This window comes from Lissotriton vulgaris, chromosome 1_1 (genome assembly GCF_964263255.1).
Source record: "Lissotriton vulgaris chromosome 1_1, aLisVul1.2, whole genome shotgun sequence".
Taxonomy (NCBI): domain Eukaryota; kingdom Metazoa; phylum Chordata; class Amphibia; order Caudata; family Salamandridae; genus Lissotriton; species Lissotriton vulgaris.
The window spans coordinates 1,829,545,502-1,829,570,832 of NC_141685.1; the positions used below are offsets into that span (position 1 = coordinate 1,829,545,502).

Consider the following 25,331-nt stretch of genomic DNA (forward strand, 5'->3'; position numbering starts at 1 on the left):
TTTAGGGCTGCACAAGCGTGACGGGCACCGAAGTCATGGGCTGAAGCTACCATAGTAGTATTTATTAAAAAAGGTAAAGATCCAGAGTTAGTAGGCTCATATAGGCCATTTTCATTATTGAATTGTGACAGCAAGATCTATTCAAAAATATTGGCCACTCGTCTTTCTAGAGTTATTACTTCATTGGTGTCGCGAATGTAACATGGTTTTATATCAGGTCGTAGCACCACTTCGCACATCAATAAGGTAGTGACATTATTTGACATCGCACAAGTTGAGAAACGTGATCTAGGTTTGATTTTATTGGACGCAGAGAAAGCGTTTGATCGTGTGGAATGGACATAATTGTGGGAATTAATGCGATTCTCAGGTGTTGGTCAGCGCTTTCTCACAGCCATTCAGGTGTTAAACACTTTACCAGTAGCTAAAATTTCCATGATGGGTTTAATATCTGAAACAGTCAACATTACCAGGGGCACCAGACAAGGGTGCCCCTGTTCACCATTATTAGTTGCACTTATCGGTTTATTGAGTTACTGGCTAATAATGTTCTGATTAAACCATTTTTAGTGCAGAATATCCCATATTCAGTATTCGCTTATGCTGCGATAGCTTCCTCAGATCCCCATCTGGCATTACAAGAGATAGAACAACTGTCGATAATTTTTTGTCAAACCTCAGGATATAAATTAAACGCAACGAAAACACAAATACTAATTTCAGAGACCATTACAATGAATGATGTTCGAGTAGAAAAGGAAGTGACATTTAGGTATAAAAATTCAATCATCTACACAGGAAATATTGGATGCTAATTTGGGGTCATTGGTTGGTAATATTCGGAAATCATTGGACAAATGGTCAGGATTACACCTTACACTTATAGGTAGGGTGAATGTAATTAAGATGAATGTGTTAGCCAAGGTGTTGTATTTATTCAGAGCAGTTCCTTTAGAATTTACTACACTCCAACTCCAACAATTACAATCTCTATTGAAAATTCATCTGGGTCCCTGGGAAAGCAAGAAGGGCCATGCGATTCCTAACTTTACTGATTGAGCAGGGGGGTTAGCTATGCCCGATTTGGTTCTGTATTTTTATACATGTTTTTTGCTAAGGATGCGGATAATGTTGACCGGAGAAGATATACTTAATGAGGCAGAAGCTCCTTCAATTTATCAAATGCTGTTGGGATTAGAGGCAAGACAATCTTTATTTAAAGAAGTAGATGGAAGCTACTTTAAACGCACCAGGTTTAAGGTTCTAATCTCAGCGTTTAATGTGTGGAATAAGGTCCAAAAATTATGTCAAGTGGGGAAAATATCTTGGTACACCCCAACTAATGCTATTAAACTATTACCTCCTATTTTTTAGGATTTGGTGGCTGTAAGGTGGCGTGTACAAAGGATTGGGCAATTGGGGGATTTTATAGGAACCAATAGTGTATTAATGTCTTCTGTTGATTTGTCCCGATTGTTTAATTTGCCGAAACAACAATTCTTTAAAATATTTGCAAATGCGATTTTAAGATGCAACAAAGGATTGTATTTATTTCCAATTTAGTTATAAACACCACACAACGCCAGGCAAAAATTGGGGAGGTGTACCAGCTACTGCTGGCCTATAGAAAAGATGACTTACAGAAAAAAGCGGATAAATGGTCTGAAATTCTGGGGGTTGAGAATTTATCGTTAGATTATGTTATCACACTATCAAAGGAATCGTTACTCTCGGCCAATCTGCGTGTTCAATGTTATAAAACTTTTTTTAATTTATATTATACCCCGGCATATATGGCTAAAAGGAAAATTGGACATGATGGGAAATGTTTTCAATGTAGCGCTGATGATGCGGATATGCTACATATTTTCTTTAGCTGTGGCCAGTTGAGAATCTTTATAGCTAATCTTGGAAAATTCTTAAGTGATATTATTGGTAAACCGATTGCTGTAACTTCTCCAACCATGTTGTTAGGGTCGGATGTGCAATTTAGGAGAGGTGGTCTTTGCTTCAAACATCATCACTTAATATTTATTGCTATGACTGTAGCAAGGTTATGTATTGCGGCTGATTGGCAACAAGTGGAACCTCCATCTTTTTTTCAATGGAGGAATAGAATGTTTAGTTTATTTAATCTTGAGTTCAGCCTATATGCGGTTAAAGGGGTGAGGAAACGCAAGATTGGCATGGACATATGGGGGCCTTTTGTTGATTATATGAATGTACATCTATGAAGTAAGAACTTAATTGACTTTTGAACTTTTGCTTTGATTATGCTGTGGAATAAAAAATATAAAAATAAAAAAAATGGATCAGGCGGAATCTCTGAGTGATGGCCACCTCACGGGGGAACATCACGGCTGACTGCCATTCTTCGTCTTCTATAGGGCCTACATCACCCTGCCAGCGCTCCCTAAGCTTTAAGAAGGCGTCTGGAAGGTTGTTACTCAAATTTTTATAGGTTAAGGAAATCGCCTTCGAACTAAGAGGTCCGTCAAGCAGGAGGTCCTCTAGTGGGGAGGATTCCGGTATATCATTAAATGACGGAAAGGCTGTCTGTAACGAGTGTCTAATTTGGAGATATCGGTAAATCTCTCCCTGAGCCAACTGGTATTTGTCTTAGAACTCAGCAAAAGTCAAAAATCGCCCCCTTTTTAACCAAATCCCCTACTGTGGACAGTCCAATGATGTCCCATTTATCAAACCCGGGCTGATATCCCAGTCTCCCCAACTTCTGAGCGAACCAGAGTGGCGTGGCCAGTGAAAAGGTGTCTGCCCAGTTGTGACAAGACTATGCGCCAAATGTCAAGCGTATGCTTAATCGGCCCGAAGAACTTCCCTTTGTTTCTCATCTGTGGTATACAAGGCTCCCAAAAAACCGGAGCGGTCAGTCTGGTACCTATCTAGAGCATATGCTGGGTCATACGGGGGGGTAGTATACCCAGTGATTGACAGTCACCAGATGCGCCGCCCAGTAGTAGCGCTGTAGGTCTGGGAGGGCTATGCCCCCATCATACCAACTTTTTGTCAGTTTCTGTCCAGCAATCCTAGGGGCTTTTCCATCCCATAACAGCGTAGTGATCTCACCCTCAACCGCCTTAAAATAGGAGTCTGGAACTTTATAAGGGCAGTTGTGCAGAACGTAAAGGAAGCGAGGAAGTGCCAGCATCTTAAAAAGCGCTGCTCTCCCTACAAGCGCCAAAGGTAGGGTCATTCAGTGTTTAACATCTGCATGTAATCTGGCCAGAGGCGGAGCCAAATTTGAGTCATAAAAACAGGTGGGATCTGAGGTTACAAAGACCCCAAAATATTGAAATCCGTCAGTGGCTATTGTTATCGCACAGTCTATTGGGAGACGTGGTACCTCTCATCTCAGCATAAAAAGGACCGACTTACGCCAGTTTATAGCAAACCCTGAGTATCTACCAAAGTTCGTTAATATATCAAGGACAAGGCTGTTCGTCCTGTACTGTGCATAACTTTTGATCTCACAAGCAATGGGTGATATCGGGAGCGGACGCAATTAACATAACTAGGCATACGTGGTGGTTCTCGAGTGAACCATAATCTCACGCAAAGATTTCATGCAGCTAAATTCTATCAGGGAAGAATTAACCGACCAATCACATAGAGGCTCACATGCATATTTAAAATGGCTCCACTTTGACTCCCACAATCATAAGGAGCCGACAACAGTAATGCACCTAGATGCAGTAAGTGGGTAGTGATATTTGACCTGGACCATAAGTCCACTCCTAATTTTTATCTCTTATTGCACCTAAAAGTTAAGTGTGACAATCCTATTTTCTCCCTCACAATAGTGTGAGACTACGGGGGTTCCTGAGCACTTCCTCTATGGGGCCCAGACAACCCAATATTAGGGTAAGAGGATGTGAGTTGGTCTCACAGCATGTGTGATACAGGAGTACAAGTGATGCATGCGTTTGATGCTCTCATGTTATGAGTGGGACAATAGTCCTGAATGTTCAGTTAAGAAATTGGCTAGTATAACTTCACACTGATGTGTTTCAGATACATAGGGTCCAGAGAACATAGGGAGGTGACTACGGTCAGACCACTTAACAGTGGCATGCTCATTGTGTGTATACAAAAACAGGATCCTGTGTCCTGTCCTGATAAATGCCATGGACTCTTCGGAGCCAAAAGGCATAAACATGTAGACAGGTTGAGTGGTAATGGGTACTAGTTCCACTTTCATCCACACAATATATTTTTAATATCGAGTGGTGCTGCACCCAGTATTAAGGTCATATTGGTGGGCCTCATTGGTTTTTACTTTATTTCACGGGTCCATACATAGTTAAAAGTGCCTCCCTGAATTCAGGGTGTAGGCCCGCTATTCGGCAAACCTGGTTTCTGAAGAGCGAGGAGGGTTCTATGATGAAGCATGACACCTCATGGTGTGTGAGGACATCCCGTCACATTTTTGTGTATTGCTGACATAATTTGGACATAATGCATAATATGCTAAATTAAAATCTCTAAAGTTGTTCACACGCGTGGCTTTTTTATAGCATGCATAATTTGCTTACAAGTTTAAGACTTTATTATGTTTCTTGCAGAGCATTATGAAGTACTGCCAAAGTGTTTAAGCAGAACTGAAAAATGTCGGACTGCTCATTAAATCCTGATACACAACTTTACTGTGGAAGCTTTGCATATTCTCCCTTTGGCAAGACAGTAATTTTCCCACGCAGTTCAACATCTTTTTTTCTGGGATAGAATTCTTACCCTTTTCTTCATGGAACAGTTTTTTCGCTTGAGTTGCTTGCCAAGCTTCCTAAACCTGGCCTAAAGGGAAGAGCATTTAGAGGCCCTTCTCTCAATGTTTGTGTCGCCTGATTGTGGTGGAACTTTTAGGGTTACACCCCTGTAGAGCCGACGTAGGCAAGTCTGTTAAAGTCCCGTTTTCTTTGTTTTATTCCTGATGTGTACAGACTTTGTGTCCTGCATTGTTCCTGCAATATGTATCGAGGTGATATTTTGGTTTGTGCCAGTAAGAGGGACACCTTGGCTCCAGAGATGGCACAGTAGCATTCCCATTTATTGTTCATTGCATTACACAGCCTCCACGTTATTGCCAGGGGACTGAGTATGAAACTAGTGGAAGGTTCTTTCCCCCATTTGTAGAATGCATGACCAGGGACGCATTATGCAAAAGAAGCCTGCCTCAAGCAGTCATTGTTTGGTAGTTCTCTGGGACCAACTCTGGGCAAATTTGCCTCCACCGCCCCCAAACTACTTTTTAGGTTTTGCCTAGCAAATGCGTACGAAGTACGCATGCGCTAGGAAAAATCTTATGTTTTGCAGTGGGGAACAGGGACTCGCCCCCTCCTCCCATTGGCTAGCTCCATAAATGGAGGCTAGCCATTGGGAGACGGCTCTGTCCGTCAATCCCGGACCAGATTCGGGGGCGTTCCCGAGAATTTTTCCCTTTTGGTGACGTCAGCCGAAAGCCTGTTCTCGGGAACGCCCCCGAATCTGGGCCGGCATTGACGGCACCCGCCTTCCTGCTCCTGTCTCACGCCGCCACCATGGAGACCAGGAAGTTCACCCGGGCGCTGAGCAAACCGGGCACCGCGGCCGAACTGCGGCAGAGCGTGTCCGAGGTGGTGCGGAGCTCAGTGCTGCTGGTGAGTGCACCCCTGTCAGGCGGTGTCCGGGGTGCGCTGGGATGCGGGGGCTGGGCCAGGGTGTGCCGTCCGCGGCTGCCAGGTGTAGTGCGTCACTGCTCGCCTTATCTCGGACGTGGAGCGCTCAGCGCTGTGTTTCTCTCCCGGGGCAGACAGGGCAGCGCAGCCATGGGGAGCTCGGGTACCGCCGCCGAGATGGAGGGCCCGGGAATGCTGCTGGCCCTGGTACGGGAATTTAGAGGGCTGCCCGACAAGCAGGTGAGGAGGACGGAGTTGGGCACACAAGTGTTGTTGGGGGATTCAAAGCCTCGACTTTTAGGAGCAGGTGCAGGTGAGGCAGGGACCTTCCGGAGTGGGACGGGTAAGGAGGGCAATCAGGGGGTTTATGCGGGAGCAGGTCGGAATTGTGGGAACCACAGTGCTCTCTGTTGAGTACGGGATGGGGCAAAAAAATGATACAACTGCATAGTGTAGCTATCAATGGCACAGCAGCTGCAGTAGCACCGGGACCCAGGAGTACCGGGGGCGTTTCATGCCCCTACCATGCATGGATGCCAGGATGTGGCCTAACGGCTTCAGCGGTCAACCTCGAAGCTGTAGAACAGAGTTCGAGTCTCGGCAGGGACGCTCAACAGCCTGTGATTCTGAGCAAATCACTTAATCTGCCTGTGCATAACAAAATTAGTGTGTACATGTGTAAAGCAACTGGTGATTATTTTTTTATTTATTTATGCAATTTTATATAGCGCGGACTTTACCCGAAGGTGTCAGAGCGCTTCACAATAGGACCAGTAATGATACACAAGGAACAAATTAAAAAGCAAACATTAAGTTACATGGATCAAAAGTGACATTCGTGAGCACCCAAAATACATGAGGTAGCAATCGGTGCATTACAGGAGAAAAAAAGGGATATGTGTGCAGGTTACAAAAGCGTACAAAATACAAGTAGAGGTATAATACTGCAATAAAATGCAGGCACTCCAGCACAAGAACAAACGTTTCGTAGGCAATGTTCTTCACTTAAGCTATAGTTCGTGTCACGCTTGCTACGTGACTGGGAACCTGGGCGGACAAACTGGGTTCTGGAGGGGTGGGTAGGAGGGTGGTCAGAGGGGCTGGTCACGTGAGAGTGGGTGGGAGGGTGGGCTGTGTGTGGGGGGGGGGGGGGACAGGGTGGGAGGTTCTTGTTTCTAAATAGAGGCCAAGGATTGAATGGTCTGGATACACTCATATTTGCCCCTCGTGCTCATAACTTGGAGGCAACTAGGGCAAACCCAGCGCGCAGGAAGAGTGTGTGTACCAAGACTGAATAAAAAAAAAAAAGGCGGGGTGGGGGTGTTCGTCTCTTTCTCCATCCCATAAACACCTCCAAAGCAGGATCCGCAGGACACTGGAAATGTCCGCCCCCATAGACCGTAAAGACTACGAACGTCTGTCGGGGACCTATGGGTGGTTCTTCTCGAGGCCCTGTGACTGTCTGCAAGAAGCCCCCTGTCTAATACTATTGTTAAATGATGTCCAGACGAGTTGTCAAACTTCAATGCTGCTGGTGACACCGCAGGTTTGTGTGCGCCTACACGTCTGTGTGAGCTCCTGCTCGGTGACTGCTCGTGTATGACCATGTCCATGTGTGTCTGTTGTGACTGCTCTGACTATCTTCGTTGATGGGAACAGGAAGCGTAAGGGATTTATCCCCTCCCCCCCTAGATTTTGGAGTGGAGGGGACACGGGGTAGAGGTTTAGGTCGACAGAAAAACTGCGCACTTCCACTGTTGACATCCGCATGGGATGACGGCCCTGCTGCTTTCGACCTGCTGACCGGCCTAAGGCTTCAGACAGGGTCGGATTTATTCTCTGGGGCCCGAGGACAAATTCCCGAGGTCAGATGTAGGTGTTGTTTGTCAGGTCTGGGGCAGGGTCCCCATTTAGCACATTGTCATTCTCCATAGAATGCGTCTCCTTCTATCCTGGGCCAAGGGCCCAGCATGGAGGACTCTGCCCTGCTTCTGTGTAGGAGTTCACATCCTCCTGGCAAAGGGAGGTGCTGGGGGCTATTGGAGTTCCTCTTTGATAAGGTGATGCATCTTTTTCATGCAACTCACCTCAAATACAGACATACATGGGAAAGCAAACCTGCTCCATACCTGTTTAAAGCAGGTTTGACACTTAATGGAACTGCTTTGCTTGGTCAACAAATGCCCCGAGCAACGTGTTTGTGACAGTGAGTGCAGAGTGACAGTGAGTGCAGAGTGACAGTGAGTGCAGAGTGACAGTGAGTGCAGAGTGACAGTGAGTGCAGAGTGACAGTGAGTGCAGAGTGACAGTGAGTGCGAGTGACAGTGAGTGCGAGTGACAGTGAGTGCGAGTGACAGTGAGTGCGAGTGACAGTGAGTGCGAGTGACAGTGAGTGCGAGTGACAGTGCAGAGTGAGTGCGAGTGACAGTGCAGAGTGAGTGCGAGAGCAACAGTGAGTGCAGAGTGAGTGCCACAGTGACAGTGAGTGCGACAGTGAGTGCAGAGAGTGCGAGAGTGACAGTGAGTGCGAGAGTGACAGTGAGTGCGAGAGTGACAGTGAGTGCGAGAGTGACAGTGAGTGCGAGAGTGACAGTGAGTGCGAGAGTGACAGTGAGTGCGAGAGTGACAGTGAGTGCGAGAGTGACAGTGAGTGCGAGAGTGACAGTGAGTGCGAGAGTGACAGTGAGTGCGAGAGTGACAGTGAGTGCGAGAGTGACAGTGAGTGCGAGAGTGACAGTGAGTGCGAGAGTGACAGTGAGTGCGAGTTAAAGTGCGAGAGTGACAGTGAGTGCGAGTGACAGTGAGTGCGAGTGACAGTGAGTGCGAGTGACAGTGAGTGCGAGTGACAGTGAGTGCAGAGTGACAGTGAGTGCAGAGTGACAGTGAGTGCAGAGTGACAGTGAGTGCAGAGTGACAGTGAGTGCAGAGTGACAGTGAATGCGAGTGCAGACTGAGTGCAGAGTGAGTGTGAGAGTGACAGTGAGTGGAGAGTGAGTGTGAGAGTGAGTGGAGAGTGAGTGCGAGAGTGACAGTGAGTGCGAGAGTGACAGTGAGTGCGAGAGTGACAGTGAGTGCGAGAGTGACAGTGAGTGCGAGTGACAGTGAGTGCGAGTGACAGTGAGTGCGAGTGACAGTGAGTGCATGATGGATGGATGTATGGGTGGATGCATGGATGGGTTGTTGGTTGGATGGGTTGGTGGATTGCATAAATTGTTGAGGGATTGGCTGTATATATGCATCTATCCATCCACCCATCCATCTATCTAACACCCATCCATACACCCATCCATGCATGCACCCATGCATGCATCCACCAACTCATCTATGCAAGCATTACAACAAGAGCCCGCAGCTCTCCTTCGTCTCCCCTCGCCCCCCCTTCCCTGAGCCCGCAGCTCTCCTTCGTCTCTCCTCTCCCCCCTTCCCTGTGCCCTGCCCTGCTATTGTAAATGACAAATGCCATTTATTTATGTAAAAAAAAACATAAATAAAAAAAATGTCAAGAGCAATACCAATAGCTCTAACTTTAACAAAGGCAAAACCATTGCATTGTAAATGCTTGTTTAGGTTCTGATCTAGTGCAGCTGGATATTTCTTTTTATTAGCTTTTTTTATACGTGTTATTATCGTAACTATCTTTGATACCATTGTACTTATGCAAAGGTGTATGCTCCTCGAATTTGGAGGGAAAATAAATGCCTCAGATGTTCAGCCAGACTTTTAGGATGTTCACCCCTAGCAAATTTGGAACAGCAACGTAAAAACACCAGTTGCGCACTGGGCTGCTTTTCCCTTTAATGCGTTGAACAGAAACCTCCCAAACAAGCAAAAAGAGTGAGTTAAGTAAGGGTAACCGCTACTTGCCTGCCAAAGTTGGTGTATTTTCATTCAGCAATCTGAATCCTTCTCTCAATTTCATACGGCAAAGTTCCCTAAAGGAAAATGCATGTTTAGGGCCACGACACCCAAATAACATTTATTTTCTAATGCACGGCACATTTGGCAAAAAACTAGTACTTGTTGAACTAACTTTTATGGGGAACTTTGGTTACATAACCCAAAGCTAAACGCTTCCTAAAAGGTCAATTTCTAGGAAAGTGGAGGAACAGATTCCGATAAGTCTGTTAAAGGATGCATTGTGAAAATGCTGTGAGAATGGAACTTTTCTTTTAGCATTACTTGTTGTAGGCGATTGTTGCCATTTCCGTCACATTAGTAGAAAAAAATCTTGTCTGCCACTGTCGGAAATAAGGACGTGTTTAAATGTTTTTTTATTTTCCTTTAGCGCTTACTGGCCGAGACTGTTCCTGGAACCAGATGAATGCAATGCACAGTATTTTCATGTGGTCACTGCAGTCCACAAGAGTACTCGATTGAATGAGGGTCATTTAAACGTGAATTATTCCTTCCAGAAGAACATACAACGGCAGCCCCTAAAGTATATTTCATGACCAAAACAGGTCACCCATTTGTATACAAATTGGGCAGAATAGGTTTTTATATGTGCTCTCAATATAGCTCTTTATTAATTTTCCATGAAATACAACAAGGATCATGCCTGATACACACGTAGTACAAGTAAAACTAAAGGAGGGCCTGCACATTACATGTTTGCATAAATTGCCATTCATCGGTTAGCATACCACATAGGATGACAAAATATACAGTGAGCATTATAGCCACATTATAAACAAACGAGAACAAACGTGACAACCCCCTAGATCTGGCCAAGCCCATAAACACATAGGTATATTCCTCATGGACGTCAGCACTCTACCTGAAAGAGGAGAATCATCTGACCTGATACTTATAGACCTCTCTGCAGCCTTCAACACTGTATGCTACCACACACTCAATAGCCGACTACACCAGATCCGAATCAAGGAGGACGAGCTCAGATGGATGGCATAGTTCCTCACGGGGCACACTCAGATTGTCCACTTCCCTCCCTCCCTCCACCTCTCAGCCTAAGCGCACCATCTGTGGCGTCCCTCAAGGTTCACCCCTCAGCGGGACCCTCTTCGACAACTACATGATGCCGCTGGCAGACATAGAACCATCATCTTCTGTGCTGACGACACCCAACTCGTCCTCCCGCTCTCAGCAGACCCCACCACGACAAAAGCTAACTTTCACAACTGCATAAGCGTTGCAGCATGGATGAGGGACGACTGCCTGAAGCTCAACATGGACAAGACTGAAGTGCTAATCTTTGGCAGACACTGCTCTCTGAATGACTCCTGGTGGCCATACGAACTCGGCCCGGCACCCACGCCGACAGACCATGCCCCCAAACTTGACTTCATCCTGGATAGTGGACTCTCCATGAAACAGCAGATCAACACAGTCTGCTCAGCCTGCTTCTTAACACCCCACATGGCCCACAGAATCTTCAAGTGTCTATCCATCTAAACCAGGAAAACAGTGATGCAGGCCCTCATCACCAGCTGGCTCAACTATGGCAAGGCACTCTATGCAGTAACCACCAACGAACACATGTAAAAACTCCAGATGATCCAGAACACAGCAGCCAGACCGATCCTCAACCTGCCCAAAAGGACCCACATCATACAGCACCCGAGAAACCTCCACTGGCTCCCCATCCAGAACAGATGACATTTCAAGCTCCTGACATGCCTACAAAGCACTCAACAACCAAGGACCTGCATACATGAAGCACTGCCTGAATTTCCACCCAACACCCAAAAACCTCTGCTCAACTCACCCAGACACCACACATTCGTCGCTGCCGCACCAGTGGGGGGGGGGGGGGGGGGGGGGGGGGGTGCATTCCTTCTCCCACCTCACTGCCAAAGGCCGGAACACTCTCACCTCCAGCTCCGAACCGCACCATCTCCGAAAAGCCTCAGAAACAGGCTCAAGACATGGCTTTTTGACTGAACGCACGCAGCACATCGCCTGAATACCCTCACGGGTAATAGGCTGCACATTACAAAAACTGACTGATAGACTAGGCTCACATTCATCCATACAATGTCCCACTGGACACCAGGTACTATATTAACAACTATTCTAGGCCTTCATAAGTGACAAGTGACTACTAATGGGGTCCACCAACCTATGATTATCTGCAACGCCATAGAGTATTACTGGGCAGTGTCCTTCCACCTGTATGCTGGGTGAATGTTCATCAGACACTAATAGGTATGTCTTGGCATTGCTGCTTCTTCTCTCGAACTATTACCTTCTAGTTATGGTTTTGCAATTTACAAGTCATGCTCCGTACAAATAAATTCTGTTTAATAATCGGAATTTCAAATATCTCAACAAAGGAAGTAACATTTGATGACTGATTGCGTCCATTTCAAATAAGCTGTTTCCTACGCTTCAGCTTTGCAGATCAGCACAGTTCTGCTATCAATTCAAGCTTTGTTAAGTGCCTCTAATCCAGATGATCCATTAGCAAACAATATAGCCGAGCAGTGGAAGACCTGTGAAGCCCAAGCCATAGAAACGGGTACTGTATGCGTTATGACCTGTCTGCTTAGGTATTGGTCTTTTTTTATTTATACGCCATGTTATTGCTCTTGATTCTACCCGTAATGTTTTAACCAGTGTGCTTAACTGAGGTTTGCTGTAAATGTTAACAAAAATGGTCTAAGGAACTCTTAAAATTGATGTAACATCTATCCCTTGTACAACTGTAATCATTCCCGCCTAGCTTAAAATTGTAAGTTGCGGTTAAGGATTTATCCTCTGTGCTTGCATTCAAGATGGTTCAAGTTTAAACAACATACGAAGCAGACAACTGTTTAATGTGGTAGATCATGAGTCTCGAATTACACATGTATTTAGCGCTACACACAGTGATCCCCTCTTGGTAGTATTTGGTCTCTGGCAAACTTTTTGTCACATTTCTCCAAACATTCATTTAGAAAGGAGTAGAGAGGGTCACTGGAAAGCTTTCAAGCAATGGCCTTATCATTTAAGACTTGGGAGTTAGCCAGCAGGGCAGTTTTAAAAGCCTTATGGGAAAGTTGTGTGCGCTATGCTTTCCTTTAATTGCAGCACTGCCATAGAGGTACTTACATTCCTCTCCAAAGAGTTTTAAGCCAACAGCAGTGTTCTTGGGGGAACTACTTTCCCTAACAAGTCTTTTCAAATAAAACCAAAATGTTAACCCTTGAGGACCTACATCATACAAATGCTAACTACCTTTCACTGTACAGAGGCCACACATCCCAAGAAGTGGCTGTATGTCCACTTACCCAATCAGGATAGGTGGACATATATCCAGTTATTTACTGTCCATCACTGCCTGACGGTGAGGGAGTGTAAAATGTTAATAAGGCTCCCATGGCGTAGGGAGCATTTCATTTTTATTTTCAAAAAGAAAATCCTGTTTCGGGATTTTGTTTTGTATACGAAAAAAATAATAAATGTTGGTGCAGGGCTGCATGCACCAAACAGCGCAATGCATTGGCAGAAATTGCCGTAACGGCGGACAGTTCCTGAAAATGCATTATAAAGGATTGCCTTCTTGGCAGTCACTTATAAATTTGGCAGATGGTCCCTTTGCCATGGGGGATGGAGTAATTTACTCTGTTCCCCTGGTGGAACGACGTGCCCTTTGCAAAATAGTCATTTAGAAATGATGTTGCTCACAATTTGACCATGTGTGCATCCATTGGGTCACTGCTTCCTTATAGTTTGTGTTGTGAGTTATCCTGGCTAACATCACAAAAGATAATCCTGAACAAGGTCATGGGAGAATCAGCAAGGCTCGTACACCAGTCCTCTAATCTGCTAATGTCTCTGCTGAATCTGGTTTGTGATCAGAAATGTAGCATTAATTTAAATCTAATAATTTCCTCCCCTTCTTTGTGATAATTAAGCAAGGAAGCAGCAGTTGTGTACAATTCTGGACAACATGCCATGATAGAAATGAGCAATTCCATGTTCCAGTGCTTAGTCTTGAACCCAGATCGAACCCCAAAAAGGTTATGCTTCTGATGGTACGTGGGTCCGGGGAAGGCAATAAAAGAAGTCTGGTTTGAAAGAAATAATGTCACGCTTTTTTAGGTTGGTCTGCCTACAGTTTGTTCTAATGTAACCTGATCTTTCCGTTTTTAGTTTTTCTCAATTTTTTTTTACAGATTGCACAGTGTACACAGCTTATCGCTTACAACTCTGAGGCCGGCAGCAGAAAAATACATTGATGTTGACACAAAATACACAGCTCATACGCCGACATCCCGAGGGACCGGCAGAGATTCCTGGATCCTTACAGTGGCGTGTGTAATATTAGTGTGGACATAGTTCTAACCACGTGTGTTAAAATCTGCAATATAATAATAGTAACAAATAAACTCACCCCCTTCCCTCACCCGCCTGCCAAGTCCTGCAATCACCAGACTAACATCGAACATATTTTGGGACAACCTACATATATGCAATGTCCGACCCAACCAACCCGGGTCAACAACGTTGTCGTCACTCTACAGTCCAATGAGACTCTACGTATATTACATAGTATGTATAACAAACCTTGCCAGCAACAGGCCTGCCGCCCAACCCAGTATCTCACGTGGTGCGATCGCTCCTAAGGTCAGCGCCCCCCAATTCCATCCAACTCACAAATGGTCCCCATATATCTAGAAGCCTGGATCTACTAGGCATGAGTTCCCAATACTGGGATAGCTGATCTCTGCAGTATGTGGCAGTGCGCAACCATTCGGCCACCGTAGGAGGATGTTGCTTCTTCCAATGTATTGCCACTTGGCGTTTTGCCAACAGCAGCAGCATGGATGTTAGAAATCCCAAAGAGTTCCAGAAAACTAACACAAAACCCAGCAATGCTGTGACCGGAATCTGTGTGGTGGTGATGCTACCTATATGTCTAACTACTTCCGACCAGAATTGTGCTATTGGCCTGCAATACCACGCTAAATGAATAATTGTGGTGTCCTGGGTCCCACATCTTCAACAATTCATGTCTGGGTGTTTGCCCAGGCAGTGTAACTGAGGTGGTGTGCAGTACACTCTGTGTAAAAAATTAAAGTGGATAAGTTGTAGCCTATAGTTCGGCGAGAGGTGTTCCAATTGCAAACAGCAAAAAAGCCACTGTTTGTCTGTGATTGCTGTGTTCGATTCCCTTTCCCAGTCTGCCTTCGAGGTAACGGAGATGATAAGGGGATTCCTTCTGTGTAATACTGTAAATACGTGTTATCAGTTTTCAGGGAGACGAATTTGACAATATATTTTCCAGCGCTGGTAACGTAGGCGGTGCCTTAGGGAATTCAACGTATCTGGTCTTACATGCCGCCCTTATCTGATAATACAGCAGCATGTCGGAAGCTAGAGGTGTTTGCGATTTACACATCTGTTGAAGTGTCATGAAGGTGTCTTCTGGATATAGATCAGTCCCTGTCACTATTCATGAGCCCTCGCTCTCATGGTGATCGCCTTATCCGTCAGCGGCGTAAAAAGTTGGTTACCCTTATGGGAATGGACGGAGCATACAGCTTCTTTAGACCGGCCCTCTTTGCTAATTCCTGCCATGCCCAGCGCATCGTTTCCACAGTATCAATTTCTAGGTGAGGTCGCTTATAGGGTTGATATACCGTTGTCTATAGTGGGATAGGAGCAACTCTATCTATCTCAATCGCCACATGGGGCTGATATGGAGTCGGGTGCTGCCAAAAGTATAGGTATTGTGCCTGTGCGCTATATGCATATAGTTTGAAATCTGGAGCTCGCAGTCCTCACTGTGCGAATGGCAGAGTCAACAGATTCAATGATACCCCGGTTGTCTACCCGCCCCTACTAGTTCCAGTACAACGGAACAGAGACGTTTGAAAAAGTGCTTGTTTAGGGGTATTGCTATATTTACAAATAAATAGAGCAGCTTTGGTAATATCACCATTTTTGTAATTGCTATGCGTCCCATCAGAAATAGTGGCAATTGTTTCCAACGTTGAATTTTGCTTTCTACCCAGTCTATCACTGTTCCGTAATTGGCTGACCATATTTCTTGCAGAGACCTGCTAACCCATATGCCCAAGTAACGAATTTCACCCACCACCCACTGTATAGGAAATTCCGTGTCGCACAGAACAGTGCAGTCCGTAAGCGCTAATATTGTGGATTTCGCCCAATTGATCTGAATACCTGTTAGGCCACCATACCTAATCAATTCCCTCATTACTACATCAAAGTTATCTTTAGGGTTTACCAGGTATATGGTCATATCGTCTGCGTACATTGAAATGAGTAGGCCTCTAGATGTAAATCCTATACTTCTTTGCGTACGATGTTGCCGGAGCCTGACTGCCAATGGTTCAGTGGCAATGACGAACAGCAATGGTGATAGAGGGCAGACCTGCAGCGTTTCTCTTGTTATGGCAAAGGTTTCCGACACTTGTCCATTCACCCTTACCCTTGCCATTGGATTAGTATTTATGATTTGTATTTGTTCAATAAATATGGGGCTCAGTATCATGCGGGCCAGCAGTATAAATAAAAACTTCCATTCTAAAGAATCAAATGCTTTAGTTGCATTTAAAAGCGCTGCCACTGCCTGTACGTGAGGGGCCAAATAATGTAGAAGTCCGAATATCGTGCGCAAATTATGTGCGGTCGACCGACCTGGTATAAAATCAGATTGATCCGGCAATACGATCTGCGGGAGCATCGGTTGCAACCTGTTAGCCAGTAGTATGGCATACACTGTAGCATCCAGGTTGATTAACGACAAGGGCCTATGGGAATCCGGTTTAGTGGGGTCTTCATCAGGCTTTAAGAGGGTGATTATGGTGGCTTCTCTTAAGGAAGGGGGAGGACACCTGTGTCCATTGCCTTAAGATACACTTGCAGTAATCGTGGGGCAAGGATATCGACATATTCCTTATAAAATGCAGCAGTGAGCCCATCCACTCCAGGGGCTTTATCTGCTGGCATAATACTGATGACTTGTTTAACATCGTCCACTGTAATCGGCAGCTCCATATATTCTCGGGCACCGTTATTAAACCATGCCAATGCTACAGTGGCTAAATAATCAGTTATATCTGCCTGGGACGGTTCTGTATGGGATGTGTATAGCGGTTGGTAAAATTGCGACATTGTGTAGAATGTCCTGTGGTGATCTAACCATCTCGCCACCTTCTGTTTGTATTTCGGTGATGTAATCAGATCCCCTCGGAGATCTAAGCAGACCCGCCAGCGTTTTCCCGGTACGATCCCCTTCTCCTTCTCCGCCTTGCCTGCGGGTGTTTGTGCATATAAACCATTTCTCTCTCTGCCGCTGCCTGAAATTCGGTAAGTTTAGTCCACGATTGCGCAGTAGTAGCTGGGGATTGATTGAGCAGAAGTGATCTCTCTAGCTCCCTAATCTCGCGCTCTAATCTATATAGTGCATTGCGTATGTCTTTTAAGACCCCCGTTTTTAGTGCTATACAATTACCTCTAGTGACCACTTTGAACGCTTTTTATAACTGACCCGGTGAATCAACTGTCCCCTCATTTAACGTGAAGTATTCAACAATTTTGTCACATAACTCCTCCCGAAAGACCTGATCTAATAACGCAGTGGATGGAAATCTCCAAGCAAATGGTTGTATGTATGGTGCTGGAATTTGCAGTTTTATCAGTGCGGACGCATGATCAGAAAACGTGCGCGGGTAGTGTTTGGCTTCTACAACCCAGGTGTGGACATCCCTTGAGATCAGCCAGTAATCCAGCCTGGACCATGCATTACGGTGATGTGTCACATATGTGCCTTCCCGAGAGGACATTAAAATCTCCCCCCACATTATCGTCACGTTCCCCAGTGCCTGAATGGTCTGCCAGATGTGTTGAAAAAATTCTGGGCAGTCCATGTTTGGCCCGTAAGTATTAACTTTTTACTATCACCATAGGGGTGTTGTAAAGTGTACCCTGTAGCAGGATATATCTCCCGTCCCCATCTGTTATCGTGTGATGTGTTTTCCATTGTAACCCTTTACGAATTAGAATCGCTACACCCCTGGAATAGTTAGAATATCCGGCTTCTATCACCTCCCCCTACCTATTATTCCTGAGTGTACCCGTAGCTGTGGCAGGCATATGTCTACCCTGTGTCTCAAGAGATAAGAGTGGATCAGCCTGGTCTTTCTACGGTCATACAAGCCACGGACATTCCATGATAGACATGTGGAGGCGTTCATAAGCACGATAGGTGATACATTGTCACCAAATCAACTGGTCTATCACCGTCATCTGTTACATGAACCAAGGTAGACAAGGTGTCGGCCAGTCCCTATGATCCAGCGTGTTAGTGCATTGAAAGTAGTGTTGTATAGTCTCTGTTGTCGTGTGTGGCTTGGTACAGTATATGGCAGGTCTATAGAACAAAACTCGCCCGGCCACCTCCACCCACACCAACCCCCCAATTAGGTTGTGTTATTTTCACCCCTTTCCCCATTAACTGTAAACAAACTATCCACAGTAGTGAACGTAAGGGAATCATCCCATGGGAGCACATGGGGCCACCGGAAAAAACACTAATGCACTTGTGGCAGGGTGGCTGAGTTTTCAACCCCTCCCTATGATCCATGAAATAACCTATGTGGACATATCAACATTTGCCAGTCTACTTATCTTTTGTGGCATATATTGGAATTACAAAGTGTGACATTGACATTGAATATGCCAATTACAATAAAGGCCCATCAATTACCTGCGAATCCAGCGGACGGGTCTAGTTCCATCAATCATTATTGCTCAAATTATTTGCTGTCTGAGAGTCGCTGACCGTCGCTCGCTGCTTTTGTTCTTTTGCCATCCGTTTCGCGCATGCCAAAGCAGCGTTCGCGTCCGTAAAAAAGACGAGCTTGCCATGACCTTGAATCCACAGTTTGGCAGGGTATATCAGGGCATACTTGGTTCAGAGTTGCTGAAAAATCTTCTTTGCGGGAATAAACTCCCTACGGGCCGCCTGAACTTGTAATGTGAAGTCTGGGTATAATGCAATATTATTGCCTTTGTATTGAATGTCACCTTTTTACCCTCGCCAGTCTGAGTATCGTGTCACAATCTCTATAATTAAGTACTCTTGCCAGGATTGGTCTAGCTATGTGCCCGGTCTTGGCCTAGGACCCAATGTACGATGCGCCCGCTCTATCAGAAACATTGCGGACTGGTCCGTCCCAAAGAGGTCAGTCATCATCGTCTCGATATATTTCTCCATATTTTGGATATCTGTCGTTTCCGCAATCCCAGTGATGCGTATGTTGTTCCTCCTTGATCTGGCTTCCAAATCCTCATTCTTTTGTTTGATGGCATACAGTATTCCATCCATGTCTCGTAGTTTTTTGTCTATATCAGTCTGCCCTTCTTCCATTTCCGTCACTCTAATCTCCAAAACACTAATGCGCCCTTCCTGTTTTTCAACTCGCTAGGTTATCCTGTCCATTCTCTCCGCTAGCGAGTCCATTTCTGAGTCTATTTCCTGAAGACTGGACTTCAGATCCTTAAACATGGCCCAGATATCTTCTTCCGGCGGTTGGTTTGTGGCGCTTTCTTCGAACTGCTCTTGATGTCTCGTGTCCGGCTTTCCCATTGTGGCACAGTAGGCCCGCTGTCTTGTACCCCGCTGTATAGCTCCTACTGATCTGTGAGCTCCGCCCCACTCTGGGTGCGCACTCGGGCAGTCCCTCCACCTGGTTTCTCCGCTGACTCCTGGGAGTTCCGTGCTAGACACCCCTTTGTTGTACGTTGGCCTATACTGGGCGGTGCACTGACCTAGATACTGTTAAAACCTAGACTGCAGTGTCAACATTATCGGCGCCATCTTGTTCCCCTTTTGAGTCCATCCATGTGCGTAAGCGGCAGCCATTTTAAAATACCATGGCCTCTCTGCCCATCGCCCACAGCCAGCGTCTCTCTCTCTCTCTCTCTCTCTCTCTCCCCCTCTCCCCCTCTATCCCCCTCTCTCCCTCTCCCTCTCTACCTCGCAGGTATCCCCCGCGCGCTGACAGCCCCCGCTCTCACATGCCTTGGGCCATAAACCCCTCTTCATCGCAACTCTGCCTCGGAACCCCATCCTGTTCCCAGCTCAACACCTTCCTCCAATCCTTTCATGATCCCGGGTCCTTTGATAAAACCCCCTTTCCTCTATGCCCGATTGTCTTACTCGTTCCCAGGCCGCCACCTGGCCCTGCGGATACTGTTTATTGCCTCCCCATACAGTAGGAAGCTTCTCCCATCAAAGGATCCATGAGTTGATCTAAGCCCCCACCCCATGAGATCCGATCAACCACATACATTCCGTGAATCGGCGGAATGTCCAGCTGCGCAACAATCGTCACCTGTTGTGACCGGGGTGGGGACTTCGACTGTAAATGTGTGTGGGAACGGGCCTGAAGCGGAGATTCTGAGGATGTCCTTTCATACTTCAAAGCATTTGCAAGAATGTACCACATGCAATAAACTGTAATAAAGATCATAAACCTGTGTATAAGAGGCCAGGCCTGAGAGATGCGGTTAGAGCACCTCGAGAAGATACCCTGTTGTCTGATTTGATGTGTTCTGCTCCGTCGGAATAAAACTTCTGTTTCCTGCCTTCCAGTCTCCAGCGCCTGCCTCTTTGTTTGGTAACTTGAGTGGTAATAGAGGCGGTTAGCGCCGGGCAACTTTGAAAAAGGTCGACGGCCCGTACCTTTTTCCACAATTGGCGTCCCAAACGTGGGGCTCATCAGCGACTCGGGGATCCAGTGGGAGAGATCCTGACGACAGAGTGAATGACTGCAACGATCGGGAGAGCTCCTGTCCGATAGACCCTCGTCTGACAGCCGATCATCCGAACTTCACTGGTTCCGAACAGACCTCTCTCGAGTGATCTACGGTCCTGACTGGGAACCATCAGGAGTGCCGCGACGGTCACGAAGAGTAGAGGACGATCGGGCGCTGGATTCGGAAGACAAGAAACTGTCCATGCGGTCTGGGTAAGGTCGTGTAACACGACAAATGGCGAAATGATTGTTTGATTTGGAAAATACTAGTATTACTCTTTGAATTGTTGGTTCTTTGGGAGATTCGCTGTCTGCAAACGGAGAAGAACAGGCTCTCTCTTTGCAGGTTGTGAAGGATAGGTAACGCAGACTTTTGTCCCCGTTGTAATCCGTCGTGCCTATCTTCCTCCCACACTGATTGATTGTTTGGCCCGAACTGTTGTTCGCGGATTGTTTTCTGGAGATTCTCTGTCTGCAAACAGGGAAGAACAGGTTCTCTCTTTGCAGGTAGTGAAAGGGTAGGTAACGCAGACTTTTGTCCCCGTTGCAACCTGTCGTGCCTACTTATTCTCCCCATTGACTGTTTGTTTGACCGAACATTGACTGTTCGATATTGGTTCTTTTGAGGTATTCACCGCCTGCAAACAACGAAGAATAGAAATATTCTGTCTAGTCTTTGCACGCAGTGATAAGATGGGTAGTGCAGACTTTTGTCCCCGTTGTAATCAGTCATGCCTATCTTCTCCCCACTGATTGGTAGCCTGTTTAGCCCGGACCGCTTATTAGAGATGAACCATCCAGCTCCACTGGAGGGCACCCCTAATAAGGACATGTTCATGAAGCATGGATTGATCGCTATAGCTTATAGCAAGCTGTGGCATAAATATACGAAGAAGGATCAGAAAAGTCAGTGGCCACTGATAGGATCCTTCGACGAGGATAAAATAAGCGCGCTAGAAACAGCCCTTGGGAAACACAAGACAACGCCCACTATGCTCGATAGTCTCGGCATGTGGCGCAAAGAAACCGAACAGGGTAAAAAGAGAAATGAAAGTAGGTTGGGAAAAGAGCTGCGAAAGGCAGCCCACCTAGCTGCTAAGAAATTAGAAGAAGAGATTAGGGAGAGAGAAGAAGCCAAACAGAAACAAGAGTTAGCAACATCAAGCCAGTGTCCGGTTAGAACGCCCTCTACGCTCTACCCTGAATTACCCTCAAAACAGCGAGCCAACGATGATCTCGTTAGGTCCTCCGATCATCTACATGCCCCCTCCATATGCCCCTTCCCAACCCTTAGCGCAACACCCACTACCCTCAAGCACAGACGAGAATAGTACCAGAGCTTCGGTCCCCATGGCCTCCGCGCCGGCCGAACCCCTTGTACTAGATACAGCACAAGCGACAGTGTTAGATGACCCAGAGGCCCGAAAGACAGATTCCACAAGAACGAACAGGTTAAGCAAAGATGAGCGAGCAGGGATCGACAAGATAGTGAGGACACTGGTAGAAAGAAAGGAGAGAGTGAGGAGCACATCACGGATATGTTCAACTCATATGCAGGAAGCCACAGACGGCACTTTGCCGTACGATTGTGTTATCATGCCCTGAATGCGTATGAGGACCGATATCGAGACAAAGGTCCCGAGAGCCTAACGACTCTGTATAGAAAGGTCGATATCGGGGATGAGGGCGAGTGTGACGTGACGGACCTCCTTATGCGTACGCTTGAGGTTTTCCGCCACCTCACTGAACAAGAATCGGAAGCTAAACCTACGACACCCGTAGCGACCGAATCACGAACTGAGCGAGCTAGCACCATGATGCCAATAAGAGAGGCTGCCCCCTACTGGGTTCCCCCACGAGGTCTAGGAACACACAATGACGTCAACCACCAGGATGCAAGAGGGAGGGTAGTGTACAACTGGGTCTACCAGCCATGGGATCGGCAAGATATTCTGACGTTTCGGAAGTCTCTGCCCGATTTACGAAAAAACCCCACTGCCTTCTACACTGAATTAGGTACAGCCCTAGGTTCAACGATTATGACCCTGGCTGACATCGACTTGTTTTTCGGGTTATGTCTGCCAGCTGATGTGTGGAAGCAAATCCGGAAAGTCGACCACCTTGAGCTGTTCGGACATACCTGGTCACAACTCGATGGCATAGATAGGCAACGAGAACCTGGACAAAAACCTTTAAAACCCATTTTAGAACTTCCAGACAAAATTGTACAGAAATTGAAAACCCTGATCCCGGAAAAGAAAGTGGACTGGTCGATAGTAACGGCCTGTCGCCAGAAACCCCAGGAAGACGTATTGGAATACTTCTCCCGGTTCGAAATGGTGTTCTCCGATTACAGCGGCCAGGACATGACCACTGCGACCGGACACCATCTGTTTGTCCAGAATTAAGTAAAGGGTTTGTCGCCGGAGGTCTCTCAGAAACTGCAGGCCAGTGAGAGTAGTTGGGCGGCCTCCAAACCTGCGGCTATCCTTCAGATGGCCCAATATTATGAGCACCAGAAAAATGAAAACGATAGAGCGACTGAGAAAAAGAAGAAAGACTTAAAAGAGAGGGTAATGATTGCTCAGTTGCAAGGGGTGACTATAGGACGAGAGCAATACAAAGGGAACTTTCAGACAAATGTCCCTAGGAACGCACCTCCTAAAGATCGCACCCCAACACCCCACATTGGACGTAGAGACATTAGCGAGGACCAGTGTGCCTTCTGCAAAGGATTCGGCCATTGGAAAGCCCAGTGTCCGGTTCTGTTGGAGATGAACAGAAATAGGGACCCCAAGGACGTAGTGGGTGGACCGAGAAATAGAGGACAGCAACGGGGGTCCGCAAATGACACGACTAACGATAGATCAAACAGACCGAATACATTTGACCGACCCCGACAGAACCAGTACCAGCAGTCTGACTGCGACGATGCCCACGACTTCGCATAGGACTGCCAAGGGCAAGGGAGGGATCCAGTCGAGCTCTATGTTGACCAGCAAGGTCCTTATGTCACCGCTAAGGTCCTGGGTACAAAGTCTCCATTTCTGGTAGACACTGGCGCGACACGTAGTGCGTTATCTAAACGACTGATTCCAAGGGCACCCTTGTCTGGCTCACTTGTAACATCGATAGGTTTCGATGGAACGCCCTCCACTAACCCTTTGTCCACACCAATCCCCTTTGACTTAGAGAACAACACAACTGACACGACGTTTTTGCTTTCCGCCAATACTCCTGACGCCATTATGGGACTTGACTTGCTGAAGCATTTCCGAGCTACTATTAGATGTTCACAAGACAGGGTTCGAGTTTTCCTGTACGACAACCCCATTCTGCTAAGACATTGCCCTTCCCGACGCATGTTTTCTATCACTGACACTGACTCGTCCCTACTTGACACTCTGCCTCCGTATCTGTGGGCCAAGACAGATTCGGACGTAGGACGCATGATGATTGACCCTGTGCACATCACTGTTCGACCGGACGCGATACTCCCAAAACTTCCACAATATCGGATATCGCCCGAGGGCGAGAAGGCATTGGTAAAGATTATTCAGTCACTGATAGACGCAGGAGTGGTAGAGGAAGTGGTTAGCAATGTTTGCAACAGCCCTATCTTGCCCATCATCAAGAAACAAGGAGAGGGAGATGAGAAAGCATACCGCTTCATCATCGACCTTCGAGAGATCAACAAAGTAGATGTACCCCAGTACCCCGTGGTCTCAGACATCACCACTATCCTGACTTTGATTCCTTCTACTGCCACCACCTTCACTGTCATTGACCTCAAAAATGCTTTCTTCTCTATCCCCATCCATCCAGACAGCCGATACCTCTTTGGCTTCACCCTAAAAGCCCGCTCATATAGATTCTGTCGAGCACCCCAAGGCTACACAGAAAGCCCCAGCATCTACAGTCAGGCCCTCAAGAGACAACTGGATGAGGTCCAGTTACCCGATGGGGTGGTATTGATACAATACGTCGATGACATCCTTTTGGCGGCCGATACCACTCCACTAGCAGTCACAGCCACCATTCAACTCCTGCACTTCCTTGCGGAAAATGGCCACAAGGTCTCCAAGAAGAAGTTGCAATTCTGCCAACCCCAGGTCACTTACTTAGGCCACCTTTTGTCCAAAGACGGAAGGAAGCTTACTCCCGACCGGATCCAAACCATTCTTGACCTAGTTCTAGGACACCCCCTGCGCCGCACGGCCACCAGCTGCTGCGTGTGCCCCCAGCCTGCCTGCCTCGCTGCCCCGGCTGCCGCCGCGTGACCACGCCCCCCTGCCATCGAGCGGCGTGGTCTGTGCTCGCCTGACCCACAGGCTCCTGTGCCCCGCTTTATTGCCTGTACCCCCGTTTGCATTGTAATTTCTGTCTTTTACTGTACTTTTGTTGTCATTTTGTGCCTGTTTGCCGGTTTCGTCACCCCCGTCTCTTCCCTCCCCGCTTCCCGCCACCGCCGCTAACCCCGCCCCTTTTTTCCTTCTGTACCCGCTCCCGCCTCCCAGCTGCTCCGCCCTCCCTCGCACTTGGCCATATATGGCGACCGTGCGACGCAGGTGAGTGTGACCTAGTTCTAGGACACCCCCTGCGCCGCACGGCCACCAGCTGCTGCGTGTGCCCCCAGCCTGCCTGCCTCGCTGCCCCGGCTGCCGCCGCGTGACCACGCCCCCTGCCATCGAGCGGCGTGGTCTGTGCTCGCCTGACCCACAGGCTCCTGTGCCCCGCTTTATTGCCTGTACCCCCGTTTGCATTGTAATTTCTGTCTTTTACTGTACTTTTGTTGTCATTTTGTGCCTGTTTGCCGGTTTCGTCACCCCCGTCTCTTCCCTCCCCGCTTCCCGCCACCGCCGCTAACCCCGCCCCTTTTTTCCTTCTGTACCCGCTCCCGCCTCCCAGCTGCTCCGCCCTCCCTCGC

General features: G+C 47.1%; 1 protein-coding gene across 2 annotated transcripts in view; it reads right to left on the minus strand.

Annotated features, from left to right (window-relative positions):
- The window catches only part of MRPL42 (mitochondrial ribosomal protein L42), a 240,256-nt gene that overhangs the window by 181,226 nt on the left and 33,699 nt on the right, over positions 1–25,331 (minus strand). Inside the window, exon 1 of one of the 2 annotated variants that reach the window (XM_086919286.1) lies at positions 9,537–9,599. The exons of the other annotated variant lie outside the window; for it this stretch is intronic. Within the exon in view, the coding sequence (XP_086775412.1) occupies positions 9,537–9,560 (24 nt within the window). The 5' untranslated portion in view covers positions 9,561–9,599. Of the gene's footprint in view, positions 1–9,536; positions 9,600–25,331 lie in introns of those variants that run through there. 2 annotated transcript variants of the gene reach the window in all.